Source organism: Myotis myotis, unplaced genomic scaffold (assembly GCF_014108235.1).
Source record: "Myotis myotis isolate mMyoMyo1 unplaced genomic scaffold, mMyoMyo1.p scaffold_m19_p_6, whole genome shotgun sequence".
Taxonomy (NCBI): domain Eukaryota; kingdom Metazoa; phylum Chordata; class Mammalia; order Chiroptera; family Vespertilionidae; genus Myotis; species Myotis myotis.
The window spans coordinates 73,079,705-73,095,803 of record NW_023416368.1 but is presented as its reverse complement, the minus strand read 5'-3'; the positions used below and the strand labels follow the sequence as shown (position 1 = coordinate 73,095,803).

General features: G+C 35.0%; 1 protein-coding gene across 2 annotated transcripts in view; it reads left to right on the top strand.

Annotated features, from left to right (window-relative positions):
• The window catches only part of GLRA3 (glycine receptor alpha 3), a 128,718-nt gene that overhangs the window by 75,282 nt on the left and 37,337 nt on the right, over positions 1-16,099 (top strand). For both annotated transcript variants that reach the window (XM_036314887.1, XM_036314888.1), the window contains exon 6: positions 14,997-15,134. In XM_036314887.1, the coding sequence (XP_036170780.1) occupies positions 14,997-15,134 (138 nt within the window). The remainder of the gene's footprint in view (positions 1-14,996; positions 15,135-16,099) is intronic.

The following is a 16,099-nucleotide window of genomic DNA, read 5'->3' as shown; positions in this document are numbered from 1 at the left end:
TGCAGAGTCATAGGGCATTTGCACTGAACATAAAAAAAAACCAGGAAACTTTTTTTCAATATTTAAGTATAAGTAAAAATTTATTAACCTCCATTCAAATGGTGTTTAGCATAATGACTTATTTTGCTGCCACTAAAAATAAAAATGAAATAATCACACTAAAACTGAAGCTTAGATTAAATTAGAAAGCTAACTCTCATCACCAAGAATGCCACTGACGCCGATAGAAGGAAAGTGGCTCCATTTGTTTGTCCCAGTTTCAGACATTCCCTTTATCAAATCGAAAGGCCTGAGCCACAGTGTGCTTTATCCTCAAATCTCAGCAATGTTTTACCTGACCACTTTTATAAAAGTTAGAGGTTCAATGTACCATTTCTTCCTCTGGTCTAGAACATTCTTTATTCCACCTCGCAAAAGAATTCTGGAATAAGTACAGTGAATGCTTGCTTTTGGGTTGTACAGAAATTGTCTTAGTTTCATTTATTTTTCTTTCCTTCTAATATTTTTTTTTTTACTCTCAAGTGCAGCCAGAAAATACACAGGCCAATTACCATGACAACTTGAAGCCTCAAAATTCATATCACCTAATAACATATCAATAAAAATATTAACTCATATGCTACAGAGGGAATTCTGCAATGAAGTCATGCTTTTCACAAAGTGCTTTATTTAATTTTAAAAAACACTATGTAATTTTCATGTGCAATTGTTACTGGTAAGATGTAAAATTGAGTGACGTGTCTAGAGAAGGTAAATTAAATATTAAAGTGATCAGTAACCTTCCTCCTCTGGAGTAGATTGTTATTAGTTTACTCAAGTTCAGCATCCACAGCATATTTTTAAATTGGATGAATGAAATAAAATGGAAGGTTATCTTTTCAAAAGACAAATGTTCATTAACATCACAGTTTTATGTATAAATGCATCTTGTTTGGTTGCTTCATAAATAGCTAATCTACAAGGGAAGGAAACAGCTATATTATGATTTAGACTATACAGTACAAGTCAATGTGTAGGAATAGAGGTAGGAAAAAAACCCTAAAGATTTATTTTCAGCCTTTTATTTGTGTCAGCCTAGATGAGCAAGTTTTCCTCCAGACGATAAAAAGAAATAGAGGATATTTTTAATCATGGAAGAATATTGCATAATAATTTTTAGAGTCATAATAAAACTTTGTTGTTTGCTAAAAGACAAATATGACATAGGATATACATAAATTATCACTATATTCATAAAGGATCTAATTATGTATTTCATATCTAAAGAGGAATGTAGGTAACAAAAAAAGGAAAACATCACTCGTGTGAGAAAGTTAAAGAACATTTAATTATTCAGGTTGGAAAAGCAAATATAAGAAAACAATGTGGTGTAGAAAGGACTTTTTCAACAAAGAACAGCCTAAATTCCAAAAATTATAGAAAAATACTTTTAAGGGTTAATTTGAAGATAAAGTTCTGACAAAAATTTTAAAAACCTTTCAAAATATGCTCTGATGGGGCTTTGGATAAAAAACCCCATCTTGGATAAAGAGAGATGGGAGGTTTTTGCTTTTTAATTTTTCAGGTTCATTTCAAAACTACACGTGATTCAACTGACTGGTTACTCTGGAATTTATGCTAATATTAGTTAAGGCAAATAATAGATTTGAGCAATGATTATTTCCTAACCATCTGTACTGTTATTCAAGCTCTTTCATAATTTATACAGAGTAGATATTATTCAAAATACTATTGTGCCTTTTGCTTGACTAGTCAGAGATACAGACAGTTCTTGTTTTCTGAGTATGTATTACTTAAGCCTCTGCAGTTACAATGTTGATTAGAAAGTAAGTTTTTCCAAAACAAAAATATTCATTAATGCACTAGTTTCTTATAAAATCAGTCCTCACTTAAACATTAACTATTTCATTCTACTTAACACCATGGCCATTGTCTCCCAATCTGTCCCCTTCTTGGTAGGTTGAATTTTTGCCCATTATGAAATAGTCTAACCATATGACAATATACTAAAAACACAATATAGTTACAAGTCTTATAAAAAGTTGATGTCACCATAGTTTTATATCTATCACACATAGTCCCTGGTTTAATCATAAGTACAACTTAATGAAAAAGCTCTTATTTCAGCAAATTAAGGTATAGAAAGGTTAAGTGCCTTTCCCAAAGTCACACAATTAAGAAGTGGACTGAGCAAACTCCTATGAATTAATAGCTCACAAAATTAGAACAAACATCAGTCATTTTGAAACCTATCTGATGATTTCCAAATATTTATAAATTGTGACTCTGGTATTCTTAAGTAAGCTCTGCAAGTTAAATATACCCGGTTAAATATACAAATTTCATTTGTTTGTTTTTTTCATATGAAAAGATCTGTTCTCTCCTCTGCTTATTCCCGCCTGGCTGGATGTCTTTCCACACATTGGCCTAAACCAAGACATGCAGTGTGGGTCATCCCCTCATGGTGCCAGTGCCAGTCATTCTGTGACTGGCAGCCTAAGATTACTGGTACATTAGAGGCAGCTACAAAACACTCTTGACTGAGACCCCATTTGCAGCTGGCTAAGTACTACAACTAAGTTCTATGTGGCCCATTCCTTGTTTACCCAAGTGATTTGCTTAACTGAATGCAAAGTATTTTGCCTTTGCCCCAGTTAAATATCATCTTGCAAGATTCAGTCCGTAATTATAGCTTGATGATCCATATCTTTCCTAGTTAATTATCCAGAGAATTGGACAGCATACCTTTATGTACTCCTGAAAGGGCAGGCCTGAGAAATGTCTGCAATATGCCCTAGAGCAGTGGTTCTCAACTTTGGCTGCACATTAGAATCACTGAAGGATTTTAAAAAGATTCCCAGGTGATTCTAATGTGCAGCCAAGGTTGAGAACCACTGCACTAGAGGTTTTTCTCTTGATTGATTACTCCTGTAAAAAATTAGCAACTGCTTTTTAAATCAGTTACAGATCACTTAAACATATCATTAATGGTATTTTGCAATCCTTGTTTGTAAGGGTAACATTAGAATTCCTCAAATGTCTTGCTGACTATATGGTTTACCTTAATATTCCAGCATAATTGGTAATAAGAGTATGTCCTTTTTTTTCCTGTGATCCTTCCATTTATTCTTTGCTGCTCAGAGCTGTCACCATTTTCTTTCTTCCTTAATCAATTCCCCAAATAACCCCAGTTTCCCCAACTCTCATATTTGCATCCTACTTCACAGGACCTTTCCACGGAATGCTCTTCCAAAATTGGGTAGCACCTTCCCCAGAGATAGCCCCAGTGTCCAATCTCAGTAATTCCTTAAACTATGTGCTCCGTTGCTGCTCTCTGTGTAAGAAAACTAATTCAGGAAAATGCATCATAAGTCTATATTCTTCATTAAGAAACTATGTAGATTCACTAATTTTTCAGAGACTCAGTTTTCTCTTTTGTAAGATAAGTGAGCTACATTTTAGATGACAGCAAAAGTTGCCTTAGCTTTAGGATTCAAGAAATTCCTTAAATATACAAGACCACAAATCTGACATGCAAAATTAAAAACAGAGCATCTAGAAACCATGGTGTGTTCACAAAAAGGGTCAGGAGGAAAACAAAATCAAGGAAGTAAACAAAAATAATGTGATGAATTGCCTGTAATGAAGGTCAAGATGAAAGTAAAGAACTAGAAAACAAGAAAATTAAAATAAGATAAAAAAGAGAATTGTATTCTCTTCTGCATTTTAATGAGTGTATTGCAGTGAAAGACATTTTATAATATTTCACCTTGAAGATAAATTTATAATTTAATTCTCTGGTATTTATGTAGTCATGTTTAAATTTCTGCTATTTGATAATAATACTCTTCAAATCTCCTGGAAATAAGAATTTGAAGTGGGTCTTTCGCTAATATTATTCAGGACTTTCTTCCCAAGGATTAGTGAAGTTGTGGTCCTTGTAAATAATTAGCTATCCTGAAATATCAGGCATCAAAATACCCTGAGGCCAGTCAAAAGATTATTATAGTGCCTTTCTATTCACTACTCAAAACATTACATAACTTTTAGATATTGCCAAACTGATGTTGGCTTGTAGAGTCTGTTTGTTATAGTTTAGGTCTATGAAATAAATTATTTCATAAATGTGAGCAGATCTGAACCTTCAGCCTTCTGGTAGCCAGACAATATTTTCCCATAAGCTGGAGTTTATTCCAAAGAGGCACTCAGACAAGCCCTCTGATATCCTCTCCTAGGGCAGAAGTCCATCCAATCCTCATTAAATGATCAGGTCATCTTTTGATTTTAGTTGAGATTTCTCATAAGAACTTTAAAACACTGGATGTTCAATGTGTGGTAATTTTGTGAAGTTTTGAGAAATGTGAATAAATTTTTCAGTGTAATTGTCATTTGAAAAAAAGCAGTTAAGTCACAAATTATATGTCCACCATTGTCTGAGAGAAAGAGGGAAAAAGATTACATCTGCAGTCTATAATAAAGTGTTTTAGGTCTTCAAAGAGATATGTATCCAAAGTACTAGCAGAATAATGAGTATAGGTTAGTTACACCAGAGAGTTTTAGAGAAAGGGCAATTACTAGAAAGATAATTTAGCAGGCCTATAATGTAAAGGAAACCACAGATAAAAACCTGGTTATGGTAAATTTATTCAAATTAAGTGTGTAAATTATGAATAAAATGTTTTCATTAAATACATTTTGACATAGCAGTTGTTCCTTGTCAGGTCAATAAAATTTACTTGAGTGATATTTCTCCTGGCAATAATCAGCAGGCATGTGCCAAGTCTGAGCATTTTCTTCCTTTTGTTTTTAAAATTCCAGCTGCTAGTTAAGAACATAAGAATTTACAAGCTGGGTCAAAACCAGAAATCTTAGTCTCTCTTTCTCTCTCTTTCTCTCTCTTTCTCTCTCTCTCTCTCTCTCTCTCTCTCTCTCTCTCTCTCTCTCTCTTTCATTTGAATAAATCAGGTCAAAGTGCATGCACTTTTATACTTCAGATTAATTTCCAGTTGAAAAATTACATTAGGATTTTTTACTTTATTTTTGTTAAACCTTACTTGAGGATGTTTTTCCATTGATTTTTAGAGAGAGTAGAAGGGAGGGGGAGAAACAGAGAGAGAGGAAAATCAATGTGAGAGAGACATATCGATTGGTTACCTACCCCACGCACTCTGACCAGGGCTGGGGTTTGAGCCCCCAACCAAGGTATGTGTCCTTGACCAGAATCGAACCCAGTACCCTTCAGTTCGAGGGCTGGTGCTCTAACCACTGAGAGAACTGGCTAGGGCAGGATTTTTATTTAAATTGAATTAATATTGTAGCTTAATTATGGGAGAATAACATTTTTCACAATAATGAGTCCTTTTACCCAAGACCATAGCATGTTTGTATCTTTATTGCAATCATTTCTTTCAATAATGATTATTTAATGTTTATATTTTTAAATTTTCATACTGGCAATTGATCTTACTGTGTAGACTATACATTTTTTAATTGAGAAAATAATCTATATAGCTAAAATATTTGATAATTCCAAAGTTTGGTTTAACTTTTTTGTTGAAATAGGTTACCTATTTCAGCCCATATATTTTTATAGATACTGTCTTTTTCTTGAATAAGAGTACTGTTTAGCAACAAATATGTTTATGGGACACTACTCAATCAAAGTAGTTGCTTCTACTTAGGAATATTTTTAAATTCTTTGCTAATTTAGATGCTAGAAAATGTGTCATCTTAATTTCATTTCATTTCAATATGTTACCTAATTAAAAACAAGCAATACATCAATATAATCTTCCATTAAGCTAATGTATTCCATAGCACAATTCTTAAATTTAAAATATAAATGTATTATTTAAGACCTCATTGTTTCTCCCTTTCTATTGTAGGCATTAATCTCAATGTGTTCCTGTTTAGAAACTTCATTTTAATAAATCTTATTTGCTAAAAAACTTTAGAATCTAAAAATTTAGTGCTCCATTTATAAAATAATTTTGATTAAATATTTCCAACCTATTTTGAACAATGCAACCAAAATTTAGAGAACCCGTTTACCAAAAGTTCAATAGCATTACAAAATATAATCAGAATATTCATAAATATATCTGGAACTCATCACTGTTATAAAATGAAGAGTTCCAGAATATTTACAAATAGTTCTTTAAATAGTCAAACTTTTTAAAAAATTAACTAATGACAAGCAGTAAATAGAGAAAACATGTTGTGTCATGATGAGATATAATTTTAATTTAACATTAGCTTTGTTACACACAAAAATTATAGTTTAGTTACTCTGTATTCACATTAATAAGTTGTAAATTTTAACAGCTACAGCTTCTCTTCAATTGACAGAATGTAACAGAGTTTATGAATATAAAATAAATCAAATGTATCACAACTAATTCCAAAAATATTGCAGCTCCATAGTTTCTTTTTTTAATTTACAAGGAACATAGTTTGTAACACAGTGATGAGTTCCAACAAACATTTTACTCAGCTCCATCACAAATAAATGACATTTATTTTCAATGTTGAACTTCTTAAATTAATTTAAGAGAGACTTTACAATGGGATTTACAAGGGCATCGGGTATTTTATCTTCAGCAAATGCAATTCCAAAAGCGTACTTGGATTAAAGATTTGAATTTAAAAATTAAACTCATTTAAAATTAATTTAGCCAACTTTCTCTCTGAAGCAGGGAATGAGACTAATCTTACTTCATTGCATGCAAATTTTCTGTTATGCACTTTTCCAAGAAAACTTTATATCAAAAAAGTCTAATTAGCATATTATGCTTTTATTATTATAGATATGTAAGTGCTCCCCCTGCAAATGCACATATCCAATCATCTTTGGGCAGTATTCTTTAAAGGACTGTAAATTCTGAAATAAATGTTGATGTATTTTCAGCTCATTTGTGTCTTTTGGCTTTTACGTGGATAATGCTAATCATGGAGCCCCTTTTCAAGAATGTTAAATGTTCAAGTTGCACATTCACCATCAACTTTCTTGTGAAATGTAAACTCGGTGCTTAATTTTTAAATAAATATGAACCTTCATTTCTTTTAGCCCATTGCTGCCTGAAGGGTTTTTTACAAAAATGTGAGTGTTGCCAATCACAAAATAAATACATGTTTGTTGATCTCAAAGCATTCGGATTACTTTATATACGGTCCATGGCAGCACTACTCAGCCTTCACTTACAACTAACGTAATTTTCCACAACACTGTCACTCACGGATATGTCACAGATGTCTCAGTTTTGTACACCAAGTGGCCAGCAGGGGGAACAAAGTTGAAAACTTCTGCCACTACTCAGATCAGGAGTTAGCTGCCCGGAAAATGATGTTAGTTTCTTTGTTATTAAAAGGTCTGGTAACGACATATGAACCATTGTTGATATTGGCTGTTTTATAGAGTTAGCCTAACATTTAAACATTAAAATAGTCTCAGACTCTTATACCGTGGGAGAATCTAGAAGTAAAATTGAAGATATATCAAACCAATAATGATGTATTTTAAAACAGTGATTAACAATAATACTTAATCTATAAAACACCAAAAAAAAAAAAATAGAACAAGTGCTAAGTCAGAGAGACCACGAGGAAAGAAGTAATCTAGGGATTTCTTGGCAAGCAAAGGTGTCTGGTTAGCCTTCTTATAACCAAGTGGCTTCTGGACAAGAAAAAAAGGAAGAAAAAGAGAAATCCTGAAAGACTGAACATTTTCCCTTAAGACTGAGCTTCCAGAAAGAAATTGTCATTTCCAATTGGTCAGTTTGAATTGCTGCCCCTGAAGTGCACCCTAATCCAGGGGTGGGCAAACTTTTTGACTCGAGGGCCACAATGGGTTCTTAAACTGGACCGGAGGGCCGGAACAAAAGCATGGATGGAGTGTTTGTGTGAACTAATATAAATTTAAAGTAAACATCATTACATAAAAGGGTACAGTCTTTTTTTTTTTTTTAATTTTATTCATTTCAAACGGGCCAGATCCGGCCGCTGGCCGTAGTTTGCCCACGGCTGTGGCCTAATCAGATGGAATGGAGGTGTCATATTTAGATGCATTTTCAAGGAGTTGAAAACAAATGCTCTTTTATTTTTCACATCTGAGTATGGTAAATATCTATTTTAACCCTGCTCCACCTGGATAATCATTACTCATCTCGACAGTCTTCCCTTTAACTTCATCTGATTCTACCCCTCAGGGTAGGTTGGGACCCTTTCCTGAGCTCTCATCAACCTCTCTGCTTATTTCTGTAGGACTCCACAATCTGTCAGTTTATCTGTTTTACTGTCAGCTACCACTATACTATGAGCGTCCTGATTGGAGCTAAGTCATTTTGTGGTTCTAGCACCTTAACGTACGTATGTACTGATATGGAGTGGCACTCAGTAATTATTTGTTAAATTAATGGACGGGTAAAATTGAATCCAGGGCCACATTTCAATAATATTATTTTTTCTTATTTGTAATATTTGAATGTCTTTAGTGGTGAGATTTGGTTTGTTAAATAGACATTATTTTTTTAGAATAGTTTTAGTTTCCCAGCAAAACTGACCATAAAGTGCAGATTTTCCAACCACATCCCTGCCCCTCACTCAGGCACAGCCTTTCTCAATATCGATACCCCACACCAGAGTGGTACGTTTATTATGATCCATAAACACATCAGAGTTTACTCTTGGTGGTGTAAATTCTCTAAGTTGTGGCAAATTTATAATAGCATATATCCATTTATAGTATCAGGCAAACTAGTTTCACTGCCCTAAATGTTCTTTGTCTTCTGCCTAGTCTTTTTTTCCTCCCCCTACCCAAACCCCTGATAACCATTGATTTTTTTTTGCTGTCCCCATAGCTTTGCCTTTTGCACAATGTCATGTAGTTGTAGTAGGATGTAGCCTTTGTAGATTGGCTTCTTTCACTTGGTAATGTGCATGCCGGTTTACTCAATGTCTTTACATGGCTTGCTAGTTCATTTCTTTTCAGCACTGAATGATATTCCATTGTCTAAATGTGCCACTGAAGAACATCTTGGTTGTTTGCAAGGTTGGGCAATTATGCATAAAGCTGTTATAAATTTGTGTGGACATGTTTTCAAATCATTTGGGTGAATATTAAGGAATGATTATTGGATGTAACAGTAAGCATATGTTTACTGTTGTAAGAAACCTCTAAACTGTTACTCCATCATTTTTGTATTCACACCAGCAATGGAAGAGTTCTTTTGCTTCACATTCTTATTAGTCTTTGGTGGTGGTGCTGTTCTGGACTTTGTACATACCAATAGGTGTGTAGTAGTATCAAGCTCCTTCTATAAGCCACATACCATTTTAAGTACTGGGAAACATGCCAGTGACCAAAACAGAATAAAGTTTAAATCCTAGGATACTATGAAGACAGTAAACAAAATTAAAGCTTGATCAACATAAACCATTTCAGGCAAAGATAAGTTTTATGGGAAAAATAAAGAGGAAGGGGTGACCGTAGACTGATTGGAAGACAAGTATTTTATATGATTGTCAGAGAAGGCTACTCTAGTGACATGAGCTATATAAGCAAAGACTGTGGTATAAGTTATTTGTCTGTGGCTTAGACTGGAAACTTCAAAAATTTCTTTAACTTTATATTCTCATTTAAATACACATTTAATTACTTTCTAATTTTGACAAATAATTAAAATTTTTTTGAAAAGGTTTGTTTGCATTCTTGAGAAGACAAAGAAAAAAATTCTCATTTTTTGGCAATGGTCCACTAGGAATATAAATAAGAGCTAATATTTCAGTAAATTAGAATCCTCATTTCAGCACAAATTGGTGAAGGAATTTTCTTTCAGATTATTTTGCTCTGATTTACATACTTTTTTTAAAAAAATAATTCATCTTATTGTGTTAAAAACGAGTAGCATGAGATCTACATTCTTAACTATTTTTTGTGTACAGTATGGTATGTTGACTGTAAGTTTGAGGTTGTAACAGCAGGTCGCTAAAGCTTATTCATCTTGTTTAACTAAAACTTTATGCTTGTTGACTCATTTATTTCTCCCCAGCCCCTGACAACCACCATTCCACTCTCTGGTTATATGAATTTGACTACTTTAGACCTCATATAAGTGAAATCACACAATATTCATCTTTTTATGACTGACTTATTTGAGTTAGTATTATATCCTCAAAGTTCATACCTATTATTGCAAAATTAAAAGTAGAACCACCATTTGATCCAGTAACCCCACTTCTGGACATTTATCCAAAATAATTGAAATCAGGATCACCAAAAAGGAGTAACCAACATACATATTACCAAGTGAAAGAAGCCAATCTACAAAGGCTACTTCCTACTACGACTACATGTGCAAAAGGCATATTAGCCCTCCTATGTTTATTGCAGCACCACTCGAAATAGCCAAGGTACAGAGACAACCTATGAGCCCATTGACAGGTTAATGGATAAAGAAAATGTATATGCATACAAAAGAATTCTATTCAGCCTTTAAAAGAAGGTAATTCTGTAATATGCAAAAAAAACCCCACACAAAACAATCCATTGTAACATGGACATATCTTTATTTTCTGATGATGGTAGTTCTTTAAAGGTTAGTTGCATGTGAAATTGGAAACCAAATCAATGAACTCTCTATATTCTTGTAAATTAAAATCACTTCTCTAGCTTGCACTTTGAATGGATCTTTTACCTATGCATGACTCTTTTTATTGATTTCAGAGAGGAAGGGAGAGGGAGAGAGAGAGAGAAACGTCAATGATGAGAGACAATCATTGATCGGCTGCCTCCTGCATGCCCCCCACTGGTGATCGAGCCTGCAACCTAGGCATGTGCTCTGACTGGGAATCAAACTGTGATTTCCTGGCTCATAGATTGATGCTCAACCACTGAGCCACACTGGCCTGGCCCTATGCATGATTTTTAACATCATGCTTTGGTTATTTAGAAAATGGTAGCTTAATGAATTATTCATATTTTCCAAACATTGACACACATATTGAAAGGTCACATTTGTTAATGTCACCTTGAAACTCATCAAAAAATCCTTAAGTATTGGGATAATAACTTTTTCAAAATTCTACTTATGACTTGAAAGCGCAAATCTATCATTGACAACAAATCAGTCGTTGACCTAGGTGTGATAGATGCACTCACTTCCTTTATTTTTAAGAAAATGGTCTGCCATAGACCTAATCACAATATCCACAGTTTGCCAGACATGGTGTGTTTTATTGTTTTGTGTTTTTTTTTTCAAGTGAAAATGGTGCTTCAAGAAAAACCAGCTGGTTTACCCTGCAAATCAATCATGCCGGCGCTTTTCCTTAAAAGAATTATTATAGTATAGTATGCAGCTGACTTGCTTGATACGCATTTCCCGTTTTGACACACAGAATTGTAAAAGTTATTTATATAAGGGCCAAAATTTGATAAAAGTATCTATCAAGGATCAAGAACATTCTTAAATAAAAGTGCATTGTTCTTGCTGTGATATATGGAGCTAAAGAGCACAATAACCGCCAGCAGTTTGGGGCCACTGCCTTTAATTATGCTAACGCACCAGAACTTTTACCCACCATTGTTTTTTCACCATCTGGGCAAATGTCAACACAGTGAAAAACGTAAATTATGTCTCAGGATTATAAAGCACTTCAGACCTTGTGAATTCCATGAAAGGATCCTGCTGGAATAATGTTTCTAAAGCACAATTCTTGTCACGTCACTTCCCTGCTCAAAAGACTCAATTGTTTATCATTGCCCACAGGGAATTTTTAAAGACTGAACTTTTCCACCTAGGATTTAAACTTTACACTACCTGACATTAATTTATCTCTTTGTTCCATATGCTCCTTTATGCAAACTGGCTCTAGCCAGTGGTTCTCAACCTTCCTAATGCAGCGACCCTTTAATACAGTTCCTCATGTTGTAGTGACCCCCAACCATAAAATTTTTTTCGTTGCTACTTCATAACTGTAATTTTTCTACTGTAAACAATATGTAATTATATATGTGTTTTCCAATGGTCTTAGGCAACCCCTGTGAAAGGGTTGTTGGACCCCCAAAGGGATCGTGAGCCACAGGTTGAGAACCGCTGCTCTAGACCAATGAAGTTATTGCTAGATCTGTTATAAGTCCTGGAAGTTTGCAGTTTCTTTCAGTGGATGATGCTATTTCCTTTGCCCTCTCACATTCTTGGTATACGGGTCCTGCCTTTTCTCAAGATGCAACTCAAGTGGATATGATAGATCCCCCTTCTGAAGGCACACACCACCCGTACCTCTCCCATGTCACTTATTTTCTAGCTGGCAACACCACCTCACACTCCCTGATGCCCAGCCGGATGCCTTACATGCAGTCAGTGCACAATAAATACTTGTTGAAGAAACAAGTGTTGGTTGCATCGAGCTATTCGTTTACAAGTTTCACTGCAGCTGCCAAATGAGATTTCTGGCTGAGGTTAGGGTTAATGTTCCCTGAATAAGGTTCTTTTTGCTGTGAAGCTTATTACAGTACAAGGCAATTCAACTCACAGCATTGATCTCCTTAGCCAGTCTGTTCTCCTTAACATTCTCAGACTTGTATAAACGTCTGCCAACCGAAAGTGTAAGGATGCTAAAACACTTTGAACTATGTAGAAGAGTATTGATTTTTTAAAGCTTTGTTTGAAGGTTTATTGAAGCAAAGGTCTCATTTAGTTATTTTCCTTGGATATCTAGTAAGTTGCTCAGAATAATGAATTATCCCTTACACATGCCATCATACTATTTTTCCTCTGATTTCCAATTTAAATATATTATGGACCAAAATGAAGAAGCATAGTTTGATTATGACATGCCCATACCTAAGTCATTTCATGTGGATGATTATTTAATACAAGAGCAAGTTAAATGTGCTGCCTATGAATGGCATTGGAGACTAATGCAAGCTTGTTTTTGAAGGAATTTCAGAGGGCGAGTTTCTTCTCACAGAAGCCCCTAAGAAAAATTTAGAATGCAAAAACAAAATGAGGTTTCAGTTCAGTTCTCCATTTATCTGTCTAAATTGGGATAAAACTGCCCATATTGTGTCATTAGAGATTTCAGTTATGGGAGGATAAGGTACATGCCTTATCTAGAAACAAATAAGAATTGGTGCCTATTTTACTATCTTTCGAACCTTGAGAAATGTGCACCTATTTTCTCTCTGTAAAATTGTATTTATAATGAATACATCAAAGGACTTATGAGTAAAAGTAAAAGCCTTCTATGATTAGCAATTAAATCATTACTTGAAGGGTTCAATGAAATGTATTCCAGTATGAGTGAGTCCAGCATAAGTCCTTGCTGTGCTACGTCCAGTGGTCGAGAGCATAGTCTTGCAGACTCTGTCTGTATCTTCCATATCTGTCTGGAACCAGAATTCAGATGTACCCCTGAAGTCTGGATGACTTTACAAACTCTACCAAGTAGTGCATAAGGATCCATTACACTGATGGTAGTGCTGCTATTAAGTTTGACAGCAAAATCCAGACAGTCTAAGGCAGTGGTTCTCAACTTTGGCTGCACATTAGAATCACTTGGGAATCTTTTTAAAATCCTGATTTCTGGGCCTCATCCTCCGGAAATTCTGTTTCTTTGTTATGGGGTGGGGCCACAACATTAGTAACAAAGAAACAGAATTTCCGGAGGATGTGGCCCAGAAATCAGGATTTTAAAAAGATTCCCAGGTGATTCTAATGTGCAGCCAAAGTTGAGAACCACTGCTCTAATCACCGATGTCCTCATGACTACCATCTCTGCTGCTGCCAGGTATTCCCAAGAGTCCGTGGGTGCAGTTGCGTCTCTGAGTTAAGTCACTCCAACCACAACTAGACCTATTCGGTTCTTTTGGGGAGATTATTTTTCAGACATTGGGAGAAGGGGGAAGGGTGATCAGTTCCCTTGCTTACCCATTGTTTTGTTTAGCCTAATGTGCACCAGGCCAGCTGACTCTAATCAGGCTCAGGGGCTCTCCCTTACAATATAAGTTACAGGAAAATTTGTTGGGGACAGTTACCCTTGCTTCTTGGACCTAGAGCTTCTGCTTCATTTACCTGAATACTTGACTTAGTTCAGAGGCCAGGCCTGATGCCTCTTTCTTTGTGCCTCCGTGGAGGTTGTGCATTGTAACAAGGCTCCCCTTTGGGTTCCATTGACTTCGGGCTTTCTCTGCAGCAGCTTCCTAGTGTACATTTGAACAAGTTCTCACTCAGAAGGAAGGAAAATATAAAATTCTGCTCTTTCTTAAGTACTTCTCCAATAGAAATGTGAAATTTAATTTGCTGGAAGGTGCCTACTTATTACAAAATACATTAGTTCATTCTCTCCTGAACTCACAGTAAATGCAAGAGTGTCTTCCTCCACAAACTATTCTATGTGGATTTTCTTTGTACTCTGATTTTTTTTTCCCGAATAGCAGACATTTCTATTTAAAATATTATTTTGTTCATTTTGGGACTTGGAACCTAGATGCAGATACCATCAACTAAAATAGTTAATTATTAAATTAAGGAAGGTGTCAGCTCTGGTACTTCTCTACCCGCCCCCTCCCCCCCCCCCCCCCGCAATGTTACAGTTGAAGTCATTCCCTAAACAGTGACCATTTCAGTTTTTGTTGAAAGAGTCCTAAATAATTTGAGAGAAGGTGAGCAGAAATCCAATGGAGTAGAACAAAAATGAATTGTTGAATTAATTAATTAATACAGTAGCTGCCAATACCAAGGGAGGGATGTATATGTATGTTATACTTATTAGTAGCTTACTACACTTTATTACATTATTTGATAAATATTCCATATAAATAGATTTTAGTAGACTTTTGTGAGATGGAATAGTTCAATTGATAGAGTTAAGGTGACAGTGCTTGGTCTTCCCATCCTATGTAAACTGTACACGTAGTGTAAGTAGTGTGTGTGCTTTTTCATCTCCTTGAATGCCCTTTAATGCTATATTTATTAATTTATTTATTATGCTTTGCCTAGTTGGATACACAATGAATGATCTCATTTTTGAATGGCAAGATGAGGCACCTGTACAAGTGGCAGAAGGACTCACTCTGCCCCAATTTCTGTTGAAAGAAGAGAAAGATTTACGATACTGCACTAAACATTACAACACAGGTATGCTTCATTACAACTTGTGGTTTTATGGTAGTCAGATGTTTCTTAATTGTAGTGCTAGGTTAATTATTTTTACTATTTATAGCTCAATGTTTTCCATAGTAATGGAGCAGAAAATGGAAAGTTACAGGTGCTTTGACTTATTACCTATTATTATATAACCAGTCTGTATGGGACCAAAGAAATGTTTGGTGTTTAATTACATTTACATATTTTTTGTGAAAAGCTCATAATTACATAGTAATGTTTCCAAAAAAGTTCCTTTAATTTCTATGTGAATAATAAAATTTACTTTTAACGCTTCTTGGGACATAAACATTGTGTTTGTTAACAAAATGAAAGAAATTGCTTTCTTTAATTTTTAAGACATCAGTTGTCTAAAGTTTTGGGTACAATTTCATGCATTTAAGGTATTATTACTTAAGCACCTACTATTCACACTGACACAGTTATCTTTTGCCTTTGAGGATAGAAGCCAAATATAGTTATTCACATAATGGATTGAAAGATTCAATACATTCAGCTGACACGGGGTATTCCATAATATCTATACTGTCTAACCTATTCCTACACATTCTTTTAAACTGTCCTCCACAGAGGCATCCCTCCTATGTGGTTAATTCATGGCCTCCCACCTGCATCAGTTGCTGTTTTTTATCACTTTATTACAGTAACTGATTCTTCTTGGGCTCAGCATTTCCCAGAACTGTGATCTGACCTTTTACTATACAAGGCCTCTAATCTTTTTTACCTCTTAATCAATTCACAGTCAGGCGAAAAAATCGCTGCCATTTTCCCACCCCCTGCCACAGTTCTTCAGGAGTGAGGCTCATATTAATTTAGTAGAGCGTTCAAGTTTAACATCTCTACACAACAACGAGCAGACAGGTCAACACCAGTGTCCTTGCTCCACCCTCTAGGGGCAGTTCTAATGACAAAGAACTTTCAGAGAAATGCTAAAAAGT